The 22215-nt window shown below is 40.4% G+C and overlaps 1 protein-coding gene across 1 annotated transcript in view; it reads right to left on the bottom strand.

The window, feature by feature from the left end:
- Positions 1–21058, bottom strand: part of LOC111871799 (protein FAM122A) — a 23504-nt gene extending 2446 nt beyond the window's left edge. Inside the window, exons 1-5 of the mRNA XM_023865153.2 lie at positions 20638–21058; positions 13919–14006; positions 8428–8595; positions 7056–7267; positions 2916–3080 (exon numbers count right to left, since the gene is read on the bottom strand). Coding sequence (XP_023720921.1) covers positions 2916–3080; positions 7056–7267; positions 8428–8595; positions 13919–14006; positions 20638–20738 — 734 coding nt within the window. The 5' untranslated portion in view covers positions 20739–21058. The remainder of the gene's footprint in view (positions 1–2915; positions 3081–7055; positions 7268–8427; positions 8596–13918; positions 14007–20637) is intronic.
- Positions 21059–22215: the final 1157 nt, after the last annotated feature.

Raw genomic sequence — 22215 nt, 5'->3', positions numbered from 1 at the left:
CTCAACTGCAACAGTTTGGATGGAACATCATCACCCATCCACCCTATAGTCCGGACTTGGCGCCCAGTGACTACCATCTCTTTCCAAAGTTGAAAGAACATTTGTCTGGAAAGCGCTTCAACAACGACGATGAGGTGAAAGCTGAGGTTCGAAGTTTCCTGAACAGCATGGAGGTGAACTGGTATGACATGGGCATACAAAAACTGCCACTGCGCCTACAAAAATGCATCGACCGAAATGGCGATTATGTAGAGAAATGAGTACATGTTCAAGATTCAACTGATGTATCCAAAATTGAAAATAAATGTTTATTTTATATTTTCAAACATAGGAGACCTTACTTTTGGAATTACCCTCGTATTATTTTACAGTAACGTGCTGAAAGAAGATATTTTTTTTCATACATTAGGATTTATATATTTTTCCACCAACAGAATCAACCAGACAAGATTGACTAGAATTATGATAGACTTTGGAAGAATCTGTCATGTCACACAGATCTCCTCTGTTAGTTGGTAACCTCATTCCTGATAACAGGAATCCAGATGGGAAAAATGTCCAAACTGGGCTGCCTGATTGGACTGACTGAGCATGCCATATGGACTGATTCCCTGTATTTCCTATACCTGCTGTGACTTTCAATTTCCAAAATCCTAGCTTCATCCCAGTCTACCCTATAACCCTCTTCATAGACATGTTTGGCTAATTTTGAACATTCTATGACTCTATTTGAGATTCTTCATAGGTTTCTATTAGGTTTCAGTCTACAGTTTTTCAGTTTTACTCCATAGATAGCACTAGCAGTAGGCACTATGTGTTTTCACAAATTCTCCATTTAATTCTATGGAGTGGTATTCATAGACTTGGTTTGCTGGCTAGGTTCATAATATAACTTTCTACTTCCCTTTCTATTCTAGCTCCATGAATGTGTGTGCTTTATCACAATTTTTATTGCATATTTTACAGTTATCTCCCTTCAAAATAGCCTGGTCTCAGGTATTTAATAGCTGTAGTGAATCTGACATGGGTTAATCCACCTGTAAAACAAGGTTCTCTGCACCACTGACAGTTTTCCAAGGTGCACGCCAGCACGCGGTCAAGCATACAACCGTTCCAAGTGACTAGACTGCTATTGTAGCGGAAGCTACTAGAAATAGGGCATAATCTGCTGTACTGAGCCCTGACTGATAGAGACCTTGCATATATTGTACATAGGATTAGTTAATAACAGTAAAGTTGTAAATAACTTTACATAATAACATTGGGCTTAACACTACCAACAATGACTGATAAATGACAGACCCTACCTCTCGTCAGAGAGGACACCCCTCATGGACAGGACAGTAACTTTCAAACTAGAATGAATATCTGGACATGAGTCCCTGATGGGGTTAAACACCAAAACAGACCGACTGACCATCAGTTGCAATGTAACTCTGGCTCTGACTCGAGTTACTCCTGTGTGGAGGCGGGGTTGAATACCTCCACCGTAGCACTGTGAGTCATAGGAAGTAATTAAAAGGGGAGTCTTGAATCTGAGACGGTAAAATATGGTCATGAGTCCCATGGGACTTGGACCAGAGAATGACTGCGCTGGTGAGGGCCAGCAGCAATTGTAAACGACAGACCCATCCTCTCATCAGAGACAGTGCCTCACACCAACAAACCCGCAACTGTCCAATAAAAATCTGGTCATAAGCCCCAGATGGGTGCCTTATTCAAGACAGACTGGCCAACTGACCACTGGTCATAACAAAAGACTCAGACTCAGGCATTGATCATCCAGTGATTAAGGTTAGCTCTTTCTAAGGAATCCAAGTGTTTTTACCCCTCACCTAAGGACGGTAACAGACCCAGTTTTAAAAACGCTGTTTTCTAGTTTTTAGAATACTGGACAATGGACAGTCAGAAAACCCAGTAACTGTGTAACTATTATGCTGCTGTAGAAAAATAGACTGCCACAAACAAATGGCTTCAGTTAAAAACTATTGGAAATGAGTGCACAGGAGCCTCATCCTCAGTTCATCCCAAGAGGAACACTAGTACCACAAGCCAGTCACATGCTCTGCATCAAAGGTTAATAAATCACCCTTCTGCTGCAGGATCATACTTGTGGTGTCACGTTCTCAAGCAATAAGAAACGACATGCATGGCTCAAACTGTGCGGCCAGCCTATGTGTAAACCTCTTTTCATATTTAACACTCAAAGGTGAACTTCCAAATCTGAGGTCCATTACAACAAGTGAAGAAAACATTTCCAGAGATGTATGTGCTGTTCATCTGGATTTATATACCCCATATTTTTATGTTTCAGGAACATATACATGTTACTGGAAACAGAAATTTTTCTAACACTATAACACTAAATTCCTCAAATATCAATACAATTACCAATTAAAACCCTCCTGTGTTAATAATGTGACCACCAGCCACGGCCTTTAAATCATCTCTTCCCATATGATATAGATTAAATTGTTTCCTAAGCAAATACACCATTACTTACCTCTATACAGTTTATTTACACTCCATCACACAAGCGTATTACCAGATTCTGACTATTACTTTTTAAACTTCTGAACTAACAATTTCAGAAATAATTATATTGCCCATATTTATGATTTCATAACTGCACTGCATACTGATTCAGGAATAGGACTATACCTGATCATGCCTTGTTTTCTATATCATTCTAGATAAGAACAATTTATGTCACTGAGAAGAAATATCTTTTTATGGTATCTGTTAAGTTTCATTTCCTTGATGTGCAATTTGATAAAATTCTTCTTTACTTTTCTGTCCAGTGATTGAGGAATACAATAATGCAATCTTAAGTATCAAAATATCTAATGTTAACGACAAACGCTACTGTACAGGTCTAACCTTAAGAAGACCAATAAAAGACTTTCTATACTCACCTGTTTGAATGGGCCATGAGAAGCCCACCCCTGTCCACAGTGTAACTATTTGGTCGTTTTGCTGGAGGAGATAAATATTGATCTGCCTTTTCTTCTTCTAAATCAAACTTTCGCTTCACTGGACCGAGAGAGCTAGGGCGCATAGCAATGGGACTCTGGCTACGTCTGCAGGCACATACATACAACATACATTTATTATGTTACTCACAGCTTGATCTAAGATCTCTACCTTTTTGTAAACATGTCACATTAAACTAATTATATTTGGAAGTTTACCCTCAAAACATACTCCATCCTGAGTCAATTCACACCCTCACAGTCTAGTCTATCTGGAGCCAGTCCACATTCTCAAAGCCTACTCTATCCTCAGGCAGTTCACATCTTCACAACCCACTCTAGTCACTTCTTACCATTACAGACTAACCTATCTTCAGCCAGCCAGCTCACATCTCCACAACCTACTCCATCCTGAGTCAGTCAGTGTTAACAGTCTGTGTCGCTTGTCATTAATCCTACCATCCTTCAGAGAATGCTGAAAGATGGCCTTAGACTCAGGTCTCAGGTCTGTACTACAGCCTGTGCGAATGCAGCAAGGTGTACACTGGACAGATGAGTTGCACTATTGAGACAATGGGTAATGACCACGTGTGGCTGGCAGAGCATCAAATAAACTTCAAGGACACCATANAGCCAGTTCTTACCATTACAGACTAACCTATCTTCAGCCAGCCAGCTCACATCTCCACAACCTACTCCATCCTGAGTCAGTCAGTGTTAACAGTCTGTGTCGCTTGTCATTAATCCTACCATCCTTCAGAGAATGCTGAAAGATGGCCTTAGACTCAGGTCTCAGGTCTGTACTACAGCCTGTGCAAATGCAGCAAGGTGTACACTGGACAGATGAGTTGCACCACTGAGACAATGGGTAATGACCATGTGTGGCTGCAGAGCATCAAATAAACTTCAAGGACACCACAGTATGGCAAGAATATGAGACATGGACTGCACAGTACCACTGAGCTTTGCCTGTACCCTGTTTAACATCAACATGGTTCCCGCTAAGCTGTTTATGGTACCGCACTGTGAACGTGACAGAAAACAAGACGGACCAACAATAAACAACATGGACTGTGATCACTGACTGTGCCCACTGTTCTCCATGTAAACCAGTGCTGGGACAGGCCATCACTATGTCTCTGCCCACCGTTCCCTCTGTGGTATATACTGGGACAGCCAAGAGCTTTTTCTATTGCTAGTCGGGTGGGACTAACTCCCTTGTATTGCAGCCACTTCTGGCCTATTGTACCAGCCACAGATGATAGGTGAGGGTGACTGCGGAGCAATTGGTAGAATGAAGATTGGCAGGGGAAACCGAAGTACTCGGAGAAAACCTGCCTCAGTGCCACTTTGTCCACCACACATCCCACTTGACCAGACCCGGACCGCCGTGGTGGGAAGCCAGTGACTAACCGCTTGAGCTATGGTGCAGCCAGGGAACAGCTTACTCTGTGTATAAATATAACATCTGAATATGATACTCATTGCATCAAACCCCAATAATGGTGACAGAGTCAGTCTCTGAAACACTGGATACAAACTCCACACCACAACTGTCTGCATGAGACAACTTCAATGTTGCTGTGAAAGCTTCTAATCACATGACTAAAACCATTCAAGGCTAATCTTACTCATAAAACTGTCAATGTTCCTGGGAACTTCAGTAAACACTGTCCTCTGCTGGCTGAAGTCTAATCTTGATGAAAGTTCATACCGCACAATGTTGAGTAAGGCTTCCAACTGACACAACTAAAAGGTAACTGCATAAATGTATGAAACTTTAGAATGCAATGATTTGCACTTTGACAGAAATCACTAGTAGTTTTGTGTGTGTATACATGCTGATGCCCCACAGAATGCTGGCCAGACTTCAGGTTATCAACTGGGTTATTCCGAGTGAAAAATGTTATATCAACATAGGTCAGAGTCCTTAACTGTTATGGGGATACCGTTAAGAAAAACTGAGAAAATGTAAAGAAAACTGCTGAGTAGAACAATTTGATTTGGTCATCTTATCAGGGAAATAGCAATTTTCTCTAAGAGTTACTTATGTCAGCTGCTAACTGAAACGACCTCCTGCATTTTCTAAACAGAATCTTGTCAATGAAGAAAGTTGTCTTCTGGGTTTAGGCACCGTGTATTCTTCGTTTTGGCCGACATTTCGGAGGAACGTAACGCCTCCATCTTCAGAGCAGTTGAATAGCTGCAGAGAGCAGTAGCTACGTCGGCCAAAACAAAGAATACACGGTGCCTAAACCCAGAAGACAACTTTCTTCATTGTCATCGCCGTGAAAACCTCAAAACTTACAATCTTGTCAAGTTTACAACAGAACTTGATGCTTTTCATATGTCTTCAGAAGTAATCTGTATGCTAACTGCAGCATCCATGACTTACTGTAGGACTTTATCTCTTGTCTGCAATTTGTTTTGATACTGGCTTTACACAGATGTAGAAAGGCCTCTGCTTATGTCTGCGGTGGCCAAAAATTTGGTCTGGTAGAGTCAGGCCTGACAATGGTCGCCTGTGAACTGGCGTGTGAGTATCAACAGGTCTGTGCATACAGTCCCTACAGATGTTCTAGAGGTTCTCCTTGGTCTTCATCCCTGCATTTGATGGCAGAGGAAGAGGCCACAGCCTCAGCCTGCAGGCCTAATCATCTGGCAGAGGACTAAACATAGGAACATGCCCACATCTGCAATCACCTAATGCAATCAGATCCTGTCTTTCAAATGGGTCAGAATAAAATTTCTATTATTTCTCTTGGGACCACTTTTCAGGTGGAGATACCACAACATGAACACTGGCTATCTACTTGGCCCACACTCTTCCATCCAGAGGGCTGATCTGGTATGCAGAAGAGTCCAGAAAGGCTGGTGGATCTGAGACAGGTGTATGTAGGGAGGGTAAGACTGAGAATGAGGCTATACTCACATGCTGCACATGTGACTGTTCCAAACAGTCATTTTTTTGCAATTACAGCCTGTGCAAAAGACTGTATGCAGGAGAACAAATTTATTATTTGTTCAGAAGGTCAGACAGATTTGCAAGCCCTAGACATCAAGGATAATGTCAAACAGGCAATTTGTGCCTTGTCCAATCTGAACGAGGTAATACTCCTCTGGGTTCTTGGCTACAGTGGGATTCAGGGCAACAGAGATGCAGATGCCTGGCTAGGGAGGGTTCAAGTAATTCATTTATTTGTGCAAAACCAGCATTCCATATGTCTCTCTACATACTGGCTGCCTCAAATTAATGAGTAGCTGACAAATAAGGACTCCAAATATTGGGGCTGCAACATTGGGTATGAGATAGTAGAAGCTCTTCATTGATGGGCCTTCCAAAAACAATATATGGATCTACTGGCATTGTACAGGCAATAGTGAAGACTGGTAACAGGACTGTTAAATGGCCACTGTACAGTGAGATGGTTCCTACATGCTATGGCCTCTTGGATAATGCTATATGCAGGAAATGTGGATAGGAGGAAGCGGAGGACAAATCCTTCTACCACATATTTTGTCAGTGCCCACTTCTGGCTGGTCACAGGTTCTATGTGGTTGGAGCCAAAAGATATCTGGATCTAGCATGGTGTGCATTGGGTGAATACAAGTTGCCACCCACCATATCAATACTCAGTCTTTAACCAACTCCTTCATTTACCCCCAAAAGATAAAGATATGGGGGGTGAGGTGTAGTGAACAGGGAAGCCAGTCCTGTGGTCATCCATGATCAATCAAATAATACTCAAGCAGCAATTCAAGTCTTCCATTATTTCCTGACCAAAATGGGTGAAGTACCATGATGTTGTAGCCACATGTTTAATATGGACTTTGACAGAAATTTTTCTAAAAGTATTAGCAGCTCAGTCTGTATGAAGTATGCTGTTAAACAACCCTCAACAATGGACGAGCAACTAGCACTAAATCAATAATTTTGTGGAAGATTTCAATTTTCAATAATAGCTCCATAACAGTTGAGGAATATGTACAACACATTTCACTCAAAATAATCTAATAAATAACCTTCTGGTGTATCCAGATATTTTGTGAGACTCCCTGTATAATGACTATCAAAGCACGTACTTTGTTGTGAAAGCTTTTCTTGTTGGGCTAGGTGAAAGGCTTTTCCAGGTCGCATTATGGATACTTGGTGAAAAACACTGTCGACCTAGGCCAGGCCGTGTTGGTGAGGGGGAAGAGCATACTGGGGGGCAAATGGGAAGGCTGAGATGTAATGGCGGCAGCTGATGAACCATTCGTGTTGAGTCTGGCCTTCTAGTCTCCAACTGCTCTGACTGCAAACAAAAATTTATTGCCAATTTTCAAAGATAGATGACTATGTTCCACACATGAGCATGCATACAACTCAAAGCACCATTTCCACATCTCGTAACTGCCACACTATATTTAACTGCAGCGCGATGAAGAGGCCCTCCTCCACGCTCTAATAGAAGATACAGCTATCCCTGTAACAGGCCGTGAAAGCCCACAGGGTTGAGACGTCGAGTCTCCCACATTTTCTAGACAATTGGTTCACAGATGGTGGTAAGGTTGTCAGCCCTACGCGCCGGCCGCCCTTTACCCTCAAGAAGATTCCAAAAATATTCCTGATACTCATTTCTGTTAGAGGCTGAGTCGACCCCAGGGTCATAGTGTGGCTTGAAGAATTAGGTAAATTGGAAAAAAAAAAAATCCAATGACCTCATCAGGATTCGAACCCGTGACCTTCTGTTTGTGGCACAGTGCCTCAACCATGCTACCGCATACCTAAACAGATCACACAAGTGATAAGGCAGGACGTTTTACCAACAGAATTCCAAACATGCATTGGTACCAAGGGACAACATACGAATACAATTCTGTCCTGTTACTTATTCCCCCCTTAAAATGTAAAAATAACATATCAGGATATAAATGGTATAGCACATATCTCAGAGGTTCTCATGAGAACGTTACCATCTTGCACACCCTTCCATTTTAACAAATGGCTGAGCCATGGTGGTATAACTATTACATTTTGTGTGGAGGAAATATCACTACTTAATTTAAGGGGAATAAACATTTCATCTGGTGTGAGGAAATGCCAAGAACAAATTCAAGAGGACTGAGTCACAACAGTGGAACTGTTACTTGCAGTGTGGTGGTTTAGAAAGGGTGCGGCTATACAGCTATGATCCCTATACTCTTTCATACTATGGTACTTTATGCATAAGAGCAAAGTCATTAACAATGAAACTGGTTGCAAATGTCTTCCCGCTCAGTAGTCCAAAATTTCATAGCAATTAGAAATTACACTTCCTTTACATTCCACGACTTATGCTTAAACAAAAATGGCTAACGAAAATGATCACACAAATATAGTATCATATGATGGTGTAACTGGGAATATATGAGATATACTGTTATCAGTTTTGAGCAAGGTTTGATATCTACTGAAATTAACATTTAACTGCACCTTGCAGCTGGTCAAGCCAGACATAATTGTGAGGTCTTCACACGATTGGGACATTTGCATTGCTGAGTGTAACTCTCGTTCATGGGCAGCTTCCCTCCCCATATCTACTCGTTCTTCTTGCCTCAGCTGGCTTACGCGGGGTGTGAGACGCGGTGGTCCTGAAGAACCCTGTACACCAAATACAGAACACCTTGTGAGATACCAAGCACATGGTTATTATAACGTTCACATACCATTTCTATATTATATTTTGGATAAAAAAATAAATTAATCGATTCCAAATTATTTCATGATTATGTTTCAAATAGACTTGAAAGGATTCTGATGATGGTGTATGCTGTACAGAACTATTAGGCTTATTTTGGACTATATCCATCATCTGGTATATATAAGACAAAAAACCATAATGTTTCAGAGACTGGATCTGTCTCCATCCTCAGGTGGATTGGGCAGGATAGACCTACTCAGTTGGGCCCGTTAATGAGTGATTGAGACTAGCTCTCTCTAAAGGGCCCAACTGAGTAGGTCTATCCTGCCCCATCCACCTGAGGACGGAGACAGATGCAGTCTCCGAAATGTTGAGAATTTTTGTCTTATATATACCAGACGTTGGATAAAGTTCAAAATAAGCTTAATACTTCTGTACATTATGTTTCAACTTCAGATAATTTTGTCAGAGCACAAGATAAGATGGAGTGATGATCATGAATATTAAGTATGCAATAATCCAGAAGGAGCTAGTCACGACCTACTTAAAGGTACTCTCTTAAAGAATATAAGAAGTAACAAAACTCAAATTCAGGCTAACCAATAACCCAGAAATGATCTGAAGTGTGTACCTCCCAGATATACAGAACATTACCGCTACACCACTGAGTGATGTTGCATAGAAGCATCACTCGACAGGAACACAACCATTCCTCTTACCTTCCACATTTTTAATAACTTAAATGACCTTTTATTCAGCCTAATCCACTAACTTACCATCAAATTTGGCCTTTATTCTGAATAGAAGTGCTCATCAACTGTACCGAAAGATAATATGGGGCATACTAGGGAGGATGTGCGTGCATTGGAAGTATGAGGACAGAGCAGTACAAGAGAAAATGGAGCAACTGAACTTCAACTGCACTTCTACACATCATTCACTGTCATTTTCAAAACATACTTCAGTGAACTGTAGAACAGACCATCATTTTACATCAATATTGCATTCCTGAGAAACCATGCATATGCCATATAATTCATGGGATTCAAAAAGAATTCTCCCATAACAAATAACAGAAAAGAGAGGGGTTCCACTCCTCTGACCTCACATTTATGACATCAAAGGTAAAAAAAACAACTTCTTTTAACAGGTATAGTTCATTCTTCAGTTATTATGTTATAAAACATATTGTAAGCAGTGATGTATTCAATTACATTCTACTAAATGTATACAAAGTACAAAACAGGCATACACAATCTTCAATCAATTCATCAACACAAAGTCCCCTCTTCATCCAGGTTTGGGGTATGAAAAGGTGGTAATCTCTCTTGAATTGGGGTGAAAGACTTGGGAATCAATGGGGTAGAGAAGGTACTGTGCTGCTTCTGGAAGAACTTGTCCAATGAAAAATTCCCCAAACAGCCTTGCTTCTACATGTTAAGTTCCTGGCAGTAAGCACTGGTTTCTCTCATCATGCTCTTTCATGACTGGGCTCATTTTCAACAAAGATAGCTGGGTAGCCATCTAGTTTTGATTGGGTCAACCATGCCTTTCATGAGATTTTGGGCTCTTCCTCTTCATGCCCTTCCTTACCACGTTAAAAAAAACATCCTAGAGTTCCTGACAGCTTGGCTGAATTTTTCTTGTCAGCCCACCAAAAACTCACATTTTTGGCCATCTTGACACTTGCATTACTGATCAATTTGTCAGCCACAAGAGGCAGTCATTACTAGGCAATGGCCTGATAATCATGCTCCAGTGGCTATGGATACACACACAACAATAGAAGGGCTGTGGGACATGGTGTTTTCTATGTGGTCCATGCCAAGGCTATATAATGAGGACCACAGGTGAGTCAGTCAGCAGTCAGTTGCAAGACAACCACAAACAAGTAAGAACGTAAACCTGGATGAAGAGGAATCTACCTTGTTAGCAGCCACTGGCTTGCAATGTCTAGTGAAGACAAAGAAAATTTTATGCGTACTACACTGATTCGTAGAGTGTGTAGATTAGTGAAGGCATTATAGTTAGTTGTAATTACAAGTTACAACGTTCAATAAATCCAATTTTCAATCCAAACTGCATGTCCAGTCATTAACATGTGACAGTACTACTAAACTGCCTACAACTCAATTTTTCTGAGACCTTATGTCTGGAAATACTGTACATGAGGATAAAATTCATGCACCTGCCTAATAACAGTAAGCAATATGAATTTCAAGGACTTCCCAAACTTTTCAAAACGTTTCACGTCATTCGGCAACAAAATAGCAAGTCCAAAAATCTGTATCTTCTGAACCAGAACATTATGACAAGTCCTTGACTCTATGGAAAGGTCATCATGGGTCTTTCAGACAATACATACACCTCAAGGCTGCAAAGCTGCAGAGGACACATGAACTCTGTGTGTCCTGCTCCAGCTATGTTTGATCTTTCTTGTTTACACTGGACAAGCCAAGAACTACAGAATCAGTCTGTGAGTGCAGAAACAAACAAAACTACAGTAACTGTCACAAAACTGTAATAAAATCTTCCTGGTAATAGATACACTGTATGACTGACTGCTTTTCATAATTCAGAGTGGGCTTGGTCCATGGAGTTCGAAAGAAAAGAAAAATACTGTTTGAAGTTATGTGTAACAGGAAAAAATGTTCCTCCTGTGGTGAAGAAGAGCAATTGAAGAATGGAGAGTACTGTGGTCAGCAGTCAGATGTGGTAGCTCTTGCATGGCAAAATGAAACAAGTGTCTATCATATCTACACACCACAAAGATGAACTGTGTGTGGCTATAAATAAAGTGAACTGTCAAGAAACAAATACTGTAGTTATATGTGATTATAATGTCAACATGTTAAGGCTAGGTATGAAGTATCAAGCCACACTTTCTGGAATGAAAAGAAGGTACTAAATGGTATTCAAAATTAGTGTGACATGTTGCGCAACAGAGAACCCCTCCCTACCCAGCAGCAACGTGGCAACTCAGGCCACAGTGACGTGGCAGATGAGTCAGCGCTCCCCTCCCCCCCTCCGCACGGTAACGTAACGCGCAACACGCGGTGACGTAAGATGGCGTGAGGTAACAGCGTTGCTAGGCTATACGCAAACACGGTGACGCGGCATCGCTTCCTACTGTGACATGGCACTCAACAAGCACCACTGCGGCTGTATAAGGGAACTGCATAGCAGCTACGAGTCAGTTGAAATGAGGACATCGCCGAGTTCAATAGTAGTCGAGCGAGTGTGTTATCAACAGTTCTCAAGGTAGCAGCCTGCGAGTTGAGTTGGAATATAGCAGCCGTCGCGGAAAGAAGAACCGGACATGTGTGTAATTGTGTAATTGGGAGTGTGTGAGACGGAGAAACTTGTATAGCTCCCGTACTGTGAATACGTGTAGCCTACTGAAGATAGAGTGAACTGATTTGTGAATAGGGTTATAAATCGTGAAACCCCGCAACAGTGTGAACAGATTATTGCGATTAGGGTTATAAAGTGTGAAACCTCGCAACTGTGGTATAATTAATTGTAGCCGTTACTAGTAGGTTGTTAAATAAACCAATTAACGATCTCTACGGCGTATTCAGTAATGAAACACATTACACTATTCAAGAAACTACCCAATGAAACAATACATAATATAATGATCATGTTATAAGGTAAGCTTATAAATCTATCTTTTCAAAGGATTTCAGAGAAAAATTATTATTATACCTTGTGTAATTCAAAAGTTGTGAAAATAAATTATTTTAGAGAAAAAATTAAATCAGCATTTAAAAATATTACCATAGGCCACTCAGAATTGTGATACTTAAATGTCTGTGCTGAAGGTTTGAAAGTTCTGACCCATGGGCTGGGTGAGTGACATTACATATGATGGCAAGTATAGGAGTTTAATGTTCTCACTGGAGTCATCAAGACTTTGGGAGGGACATCCTAGGGAATTACCAAGAAGCATTAGAATCTTGATCCCCAGATTTTATCTCCCACAATAAACAAACCCATTCCAAATGCAGCATGCAGGAAAAATATCCTTCAGACAATGGATCCTGTAAATCATCCTTTCTGAATAACTACCAAATGAACAGATGGGTATCACTTAGAATAATCGTTAAGTGCTTGGTGTTGTAGACCATCAATGGTTTCAGCTTAAAGTCGGCATCTGGTTTTGTTCTAAGTAAAAGTATGCACTAATGTTTATTGTAGCCTTGAACCCTGGTGTGGTTTTCTCATTGACTAAGGGAATTATCTGACTTCACATCCCATTTCCAGTAAAGTCTGGTTCCATCCAACTTGAAAACTTGCCTTTAACTGAGGCTTTCCTCTTCGATGGAAGCCTGCAGGACGGAATAAAATTCATCTGCAGTACTTCATCTCCAGATGCTGATTTACCAGTCAATTTGACAGTATAAAATCCATGGAATGCTTTACACTTTTATCAGGACTACCATGTTTTATCATTTAATAAATGGTGGGTGCCTTTCCTTCGATCACCTGGGTCAAAAGTGGCACATGGTCTTGGTTCTTATGCTCAATCAATGATGTCAACAGGGGTTCCATTCTCTTCATGATAACCAACCCTGTTAATGAAACATGGTCAGTAAATAAATGTGTAGCATTCTTGCAGAACTCTTTTAATTTTCTCCACATTGTCTCTAACCATACGGGGGAGCTGACTTGCTGAGCCCTATAACATGACTGGTTTCCTTTGTTTTATCACCTCCTCTTTTATATCTCTTCACAGATTCAGGTGTATGTTCCAAAGTCATAAGTTTTCTCTTATTTTCTGCACTTGCTGAAGCATGGTTAGGCCTTCCACAACTTATCTTGACAATTTAATGAAGAGTAAGGGGTTACTGTACTGGATGGCAGAGGTTTGTTTCCTGGCAGGAGCAACAGATCCTTTTTTTTTTCTTTTTGTTCTTCAGTGTCCAGACCAGCTCTGAGGTCCACCCGGCCTCCTATCCCAAGGGTACCAGGGGCTCACTGCCTGGGGGTAAAGCTCACTACTCGCATCCATCTCATGCCAAGGTCAAGAATGGTGGAGCTATACACCTTCACTCCTAACGTCTTCATGACATGGTGCTTCATTAATTAAGCAGAGATATTGCTATCAAAATGGCTACACTGAGACTGAGGGAGAACAAGCGAACCAAAGCTACATGTACCTATGTTGATTCAGTCTGCACATCTCAACAGATATATACAAGTGACTGACATCTGGAATGTTTTTCTGTTGATATATGTAAAATGTGGGTCTAGTGTGTATATTTTAAAAGAAATGCTTACTCCTGTGTTGTGAATTGGACTGAAGCTTGCGCTGAACCTGCGGGCCCTAGGCTGGCCTCCTGGAAATATGCTGAATGACAAAGTGTCCCTAAAATGAAAATTAAAATTATATAATTTCTGCAATATCATTATTGAAAGTTGGCTGCACATGCAAGAAGGTCTGAACTTGCATATTATTCAGTACATGCAAGTTTCAAAATAATTTTCATACACTTACTTAAAATGTAAAAATATCATAGTGCAATCAACTGTTGTCTTCAAGTATAGTTTCTTCTTGACAAAACTCATAGCTGTAAGTTTACCAATTTGAATTTCCAGTGTCTGGAAATTTAGAATGGTGTACTTTAACTTTATTCTTTGGTTATTTAATAATGCTATTTCAACTGAAGATATAGTGTCAAATGAGATTGGATAAGGCTCATGAATAGTAAGCAGGTATTAGAAAGCAGTCATTTACCTGGACAGCCTGAGAAAAAACATGATAAACCTCGGGAAGGAAAGCCAGTAAACTTGTTAAGATTCACACCACACATTTCTGAATACAATTCTAGTGCTTCATTGCTACATCAACCTGTCCCTTATTCTTCAAAGTAACAGAAGAAAGTTAAGTTCCTAGTATTTGAATTTGATTCTCCCCAGTAATTGATGATTCAAACCAGACAACCCTCCTGAATGTTACATGTGTTACTTCTGCTCTTTAGGGCAGATGGAGGCAGTAAACATCTACCAGAGTATACAGCATGCCACCTCAGAAGACTGTAATCTTCATAATTTAAGGTAATCAAGGTATGAAACACTACACAATGGCAGAACCATGCAGCTCCTATAGTTCACTCAAAATTGTTTAAAGAAAAAATATCTTTAGAGAAAACTAAGTCACAGAAAAAAATTTTTTTTTTAAGACACTAATCATCTGCCATCAGGGACATATGCTACAAATAATGTGGGAGAGTCTTTAGTTCCTATACCACTGTAACAAAAGATGTTTCAACATGCCTATGGGAGCAAAAAGAACCATATATATGGGGGTCCAAAAAACTGTACTCACTCTTTGATAGTCAATATCTTTGGAACAAAATGACATGTAGTTACAATTCTTGCGCAGCAGTGTAGTGTAATGTTTTCTCAACAGATGGCGAAGGTCACATGAGTCACGTGAGTGTCGCGCTACGTGCGCGCTGTGAGCAGAAGACAGCAGCAATGGCTGAAAGGTTGTTCTTTGAGCAACCCAAGGCTGTATTGAAGTGGTACTGGTAGTATGAAAACATTAAAGAGGTACAACAACAATGGCAGAATTAGTTTGGAACTCAGCCACCAACACGTTGAACAATTGCTCGTATTTGGGATAAATCTGAAGCAGACGGTACTGTTCATGATGTACATAAGCAAAGATGTGGGCGACCACGGATAGTAACAAATCCAGCTTCCAGTGCTATGGTGTTGCAACACTTTACACGATCACTGCAAAAATCTGTGAATCAGTGTGCACGTGAAAGCGGGGTAAGCCGATCAAGTGTATGACGAATTCTGAAGTCTGCAAAGATGGTGCTCCACCTCACTACCATTGACATGTCAGGGCGTACTTGGATGACACTCTACCTGGACAATGGATAGGTCGAAGAGGTGCTATGGAGTACCCACTACGGTCTCCAGACCTAACACCTCTCGACTTCTACCTATGGGGAAACTTGAAGATTGAAGTTTATCGACAAAAGCCAGTTACACTGAACGCACTATGAGAAACCATCGAAGCATCATTTGCAGCCATCACACCGGAAACACTGACAGCCTTAGTTCGCTCAGCTGTTCAGCAGCATCGACGGTGTTTAGCCGCTGATGGTGGTCACTTCGAACACATACAATGACTCTCTCTCTCTCTCTCTCTCCATGCAAGAATTGTAACTACATGTCATTTTGTTCCAAAGATACTGACTATCAAAGACTGAGTACATTTTCTTGTACCCCTCTGTATATATAAAAAAGTAAAGGTATCCCTGTAACAGGCCATGGAGGCCCATAGGGTTGTGAGATGTTGAGGTTCCCACATTTTCTAGACAATCGGCAGGTAGATGGCGGCAAGGGTGTCAGCCCTACGTGCTGGCTGCCCTTTACACCCAAGAACATTCCAAGAATATTCCTGGTACTCATTTCTGTTTGAGGCTGAGTCGACCCCAGGGTCACGGTGCAGCTGGAAGGATTGAGTAAATTGAAAAAAAATCATGTAGCATAGTGCCTCAACAAATAGTATTAATGTTTTTTTGACAATTATTTTTCTTATATAACCTCCAGAAGCATAATTTAGAATATTATGTGAACAGAAAACAATAAAAATAAATACAATAAATCATATATATATGATTTATTTTTATTATTTTCTGTTAATATAATATTCCAAATTATGCTTCTGAACGTTATGTACGAAAAAATAATTGTCAAAAAAAAAAACATTAATACTGACTGCTGACGAAGAATGTGTTGACTTTAGGTGGCATTATATCACACCCATCTTCAAAATTGGAAAAATTATTAGCCCACATGTTACAAACAAGTAAAAAGTAAAGTTTACCCTATGATTAACTAATTAAGAGCTATGCCATGAAGGCGTATGGGAGAGTAGATGTATAGAGCCTCATTTTCTTGACCTTGGAACTAGTTTGAGGTGAGTGGCCAGCTTGGCCAGCTTCGTGCCCCTACCGCTTTACTACCCCGCACCCGGGGGAAAGAGCCCCTGGTACCCATTTTACAGGATTCTGGGTGGGCCCCAGAGATGGTCTGGACGATGCGGAGAAGAGAAAAATTCTTGACCCCACCAGGACTTAAATTCCGATCCCCCGGTCGTAACCTGTAGCCAGTCGCTATGATGACTATGCTGTCCCGGACGCAGCCCACATTAATTTTCACATTTTATTGTCCATTCGAAGTCCAGTTTAATCTTCTGGGATAGTGGCTCAAAATGTAAAGGTATTGTGACATGAGGGCTAAAAGCCAGAATTCTGGAATTTGGGATTCCATTACAAGCAGATTTTACTGAAGAGATTTTGTAATAACTGGCCTACCTCTTGGAAAGGTGTAACTTTAAAGATCAATGCAGAAAGATTATACTAAAAATAGTTTTTGGAGAAACTGGCTCTGATGAATTGGTTTGAACTGGCTTCAGATGTAGTCCATTGCCTAACTAAGTCCATGGTGCTGGTCTTCTGTGAAAAGTTGACAGGTGCTCAGTTGGTATGTTCCAAATGAGCTACTGGCTACAGGCCAGACAATCAGCAGGGACACAACTTTTTTCTTTACTACCAGAGCCAGATCAGTTCTGGGAGTGAGCCAACCTACCCAATGGATACTGGAACCTCCTTCCCCAAGGATAAAAAGGACAGAATACACATCTATTCATTCACCTCCTTCTACTGCTTAAGTTAAGAATGTGTGAAGCCTTATTTCCATTACCCCATAAACCTTCAAGGCAAGGTGATGAAGTACAGGGACATTATTTCACCTTTACTCCCCAAATACAAGTCAGACATGTTACCACTGACACAACCTTTCAAGGATCATTCTAGCACATTTTATTCTTTACATGTTCTTATACAAAGCAGAGCCTCACCAACATTTCCTGCAGCTCCACCCAACATTCAAAGATATATTATTCTATATCTTTTTGGTCAGCCAAAGATCTGTTGCACATATTAAAGGGGTTTGTGTAGGATACAGTACCCATNAATGGAAAGGCTAAATGTAACAAAAACCATTCTGACCTCTAAAATCCACTGAACTACAGTATTATTGAAGAACGCAGTCGTCTGGGATTTGGCACCATGTATATGTGGTGTTAACCGACGTTTCGGAGGAACGTATCGCCTCCATCTTCAGGGTAGAAGGAAAAATATAAGAAACCCGCAAGCGAAGAGTCTGCTTTTACCGGTTCTCACGGTCTCTTCGCTTGCAGATTTCTTATATTTTTCCTTCTACCCTGAAGATGGGGGCGATACGTTCCTCCGAAACGTCGGTTAACACCACATATACATGGTGCCAAATCCCAGACGACTGCGTTCTTCAATAATACTGTAGTTCAGTGGATTTTAGAGGTCAGAATGGTTTTTGTTACATTTAGCCTTTCCATTTTATATGAATTTTCGGTGATCATGCCAAAATGGTCAGAATTGTATAAGATTGGAGGAATCATTCTAATTCAGCCAGGTTTGTCTACACTTCACTCATTTTGTTGTCTGTTACATTCTGATTGTAAGCATACACATACACATGTTTAATGCATTATACCCATACCATTTCCCTTAATACTTTTATGTTACCGTTCATGGTTTCTGTATTTTCACTTAATGTCAACATCATCTATTATACTCATGTTAAAAATGACCACACGGGTTCAATGTGGTAAGCCTATTTCACTATCTACTGCCTCCATATGCAATATACCAGAAGAGTGAGATGCCTAAACATACACAACATAAATTTATTTAAATTATATCTATTCTCCTACTGACTTCAGGCTTTCACGGTGGTTAACCACTGCTGTTAATTCAATTCTTGCATGATTAGAGTGTGTGCATGTGGGTGATGTTAAGTTCACATACATCTGAGTCATGACATGGTTGACATATCAATAATCTACATACATTACAATTTCTATTCAGTATTACCCAGAAAATCATTGGTCAGCTAGAATGAAGAAGGCTTATGCATTACGTGCTGGTAATGTAGAAGGTAAAATTTTACCTGGGTTTAAGTAATTAAGCACCACACTGGAAGACATACAAGGTCTGACAATAAAGTTCGTGAACTTCCCACTGTGTGCTTGCCGAGGCAGAAGTGGGCAGAAACCTCAGGATGGTTTGATGACGTTGGCATGTAAGTGTTTCACACATGTGCTGTTGTTGATCTACGGCAGTATCTTTCTGAGTGCCATCTATTACTGTCTGAGTCTGTTTTGGTGTGCCGTTGTGAGAATGTTGGAGCTTGAATTAGAGCAATGAATGAACATTAAATTTCTTGTTAAACTTGGCAAGAGTGGAAGCAAATTCAGTCAGATATTAGTGCAAGTTTATGGGGATAATGTTATGAGGAGACAGCAGTTTACAAGTGGGTGACATGTTTTTCTGATTGAAGAGAAAGTGTCACTGATGAAGAGAGATCAAGACGGCCAGCAAGAAGCAGAACTGAAGAAAACATTTCAAAAGTTTGTCAAACTGTGTGTGAAAATCATTGGCTGACTGTCAGGAATATAGACGAGCAATCAAACATTGACAAAGAAACAATTAGGAAAACCTTAACTGATGATCTTGACATGAGAAAGGTTTTTGCAAAAATGGTCTCAATGGAGCTCACCAAAGAACACTGTCTGTGAGGGAGTTTATAGCTAATAAACAAATAACTGTGCTGGACCACCCTCCCTATTCACTGGATCTAGCCCACAGTTACCTTTCTCTGTTCCTGAAGATAAAGGAAATATTGAAAGGAAGGTATTTTGATGACAATGATGAAATCAGGAGTAATATGATGGTAGCTCTGAAGGCCATTCCACAAAACCAGTTCCTAAATTGTTTTGAAGGGTGGCCTAGTGATGGCATTGGCACATAGCTTCCCAAGGGGAATACTTTGAAGGTGACCACAGTGATATTCAGCAATGAGGTATGTAGCACTTTTACCATGATGAGTTCGCAAACTTTACTGTCAGGTCACGTATGAGGGAGTGGAAGTATGGTGTCACCGTTCTTAACTTTGGCACTAGAAAGGGTGAGTGATCAGCTTTACGCTCCTGCTACTTCATGCCTCAGGGAAACAGCCCCAGTACCTACTGTACAGGAAGCTGGGTGGGTCCCAGAGCCATCTGGATGTTATGGAGAAGAAAAACTCTACTCCTGCCAGGAATCATACTCCAACTCCTCAGCTGTCCAGCCTGTAGTCTAGTCACTATGTAAATTCCAAACCTTACATTGCTACTGCTACTGTATTTAACCTGTGTGATGAGTCATGGTTGTTATTTCCTATGCTCAAAGGCCATGTGTGTGTTCATGTATGTCTATTTGAAAAGTGGTTGTGTAAGAAAAGTATGAAGATTCTGGGATAAATTTCAGCATGTTGCAGTTCCACATAAAAAATATCCATGTAGTCATAAATGAATACAGACAGTATCATTATTAGACAAAAAAAAAATAAAAAGGAACTGAATCAAAACGAGTGCACACTACAGAGAAATCACATGAAATTGGTACTTAACCCGACTCTCTCCTTAAAAATATCTCATAACACCCTACACAATAGTCATTGAAAAGTGTCAGCAGAAAGGGAAGCTTATTCTGTTTCCCAAGAACAAATGAGTGTAAACTTCTGCAAAGGTACTAAGACTGCAGTGAAATAATGAAAAGTATTTCCAGAATCTCACATAATTCGTGTAACTCATTCCTCATATATATAAGCCATTGGATTGCTGACCATGCTGAGTTCTCTTGTTTGAGCCGATTTGAGGCGGGTATCGCAAGATACTCCGGCTGAATGACCGAATGATTTGTGGATCTGAAATAACCTCCTTGTATATCTCATATGGACATAAAATATTACATGCATTTTCCCCGTACTTCATGAATTTTGTACTATCAAAATTATCTTTATCACATTACATCGTCCGAACTACTGACATTAAATAAACCACAAATGAATACATATAATAATGTTTACTTGTGACAGTGACTTAAGTCAAAATTTACCTTGTCGACGATGTGGATGCTGTTGTCATGGTTGTATTTAGTTCGTTTATCATTGGTGCACTGCTAGATCGTTTCAAACTTACAGGTGAATCAACATCCATGATGATCAGTGATAATTTTCACATAAATTAACAATTAAGCTAACGACAATATATACACAGCTCATACAAATCCTGCTATCCAACATTTGCTTAATTATAGACGTACTTCTCCAATAAATAATAAGATTTAGACCGACATTTATAAATAAATTGTCCAGTTACTCATAGCATTTATTCTTATGTATCACTCGTAAAGTAGCTGTAATTCTACGTTTATATTCGACAGAATTACATGCACAAACCCTCATCAATCAACGCGAACGTTCTGAATTGCAGCCCGTTACTTGTGAGCTTGTGAGACATTAACTCGTCGAAGTATCGAAACCAAAAATAATCGATGTCTTTAGGGTCTTTAGATTCCGGTCTCCTGCGGTCCTCTCGGTTGTGGCCCGTGACTGTGACCGCTGTGACGGCTGTGACACTGTTACAGACTACAAGTCTTACAAGACTACACGGTGTCACAACCCGGGAGACAACAATCTGAACCAATCTGAACGATCTGATCAGTCAGCCTCTGAACTCGTAATCATAGGGTCAGTATGGTCAATACAATTGGACAATGAGTTGAACTCGGATTATTTCATCCGTGGTTCACTGGAAGACAGGTCCAGGCAGGCCAGTGCTCCGATGAAAGAACAGATTAACAGAGAATGCTTCATTAGGTTCTTTAGGGTATATCGTATTTCGACAAATGTTTTGGTCAGGCTTCTATAGCTATCCCGCCTCACGTCGTGTACAACCGATTAGGACTGAAATGCGTTACTAACTAGAGGACACTAGAGGAGCAGTGTGTGATATTGGTTATGTTGGTAATCGGGGTAATCGGTGTTCCAAAAAGAAGTCTGTTTATGTACATTTATGTTATTGAAATAATGACTTGTGAGGAAGTTTAGCATCTTTCAGGTTCCATTCAAGTTTCTGCTGCATTTTCTCCAGCACTACACATTTTAATCTAGCGTGAAAACGTATTAATGTTGTTTTGATGATTCATTTTCAAGGTACAAATGAATAGCTCATTATTACTGCAAAACGGGCGAATAGTTATCAGCTTGTACAGTATGACGTTGGACTATTAAACGATGCTGTATCGATTACTGAAGTTACTTGGCTTCGAATGATTTGTAAAAATGGCGTTGGATGAACTTGAAGCTAAGTAGGAAGTGATGCCCAATTCTAAGATGCAGTCATGCAAAAAGCTTCAATTCAATCTTGAACACTCCAGTGCCATCAGTAAGCACAGTCTTCAATGGCTTAAATATAAGTATGTAGGGAAATTTTCTGACTGCTCCTTTTTGAAAAAATCCTGGTGGCCCACATGAGATACCTACCAATACAATGCATTACAATCCCAATGGGCTTTTCCAAACCCATGTCAAAGATTCTGATGAGACATTTTCATATACACCAAATTGACAGTGTCATCACTGATATTGTTCAAGAAAACTTTCTGCAAGCAACTCTGCCATGGACACCAAAA

Source organism: Cryptotermes secundus, unplaced genomic scaffold (assembly GCF_002891405.2).
Source record: "Cryptotermes secundus unplaced genomic scaffold, Csec_1.0 scaffold428, whole genome shotgun sequence".
NCBI lineage: Eukaryota > Metazoa > Arthropoda > Insecta > Blattodea > Kalotermitidae > Cryptotermes > Cryptotermes secundus.
This window is presented reverse-complemented; position numbering and strand designations above follow the sequence as displayed.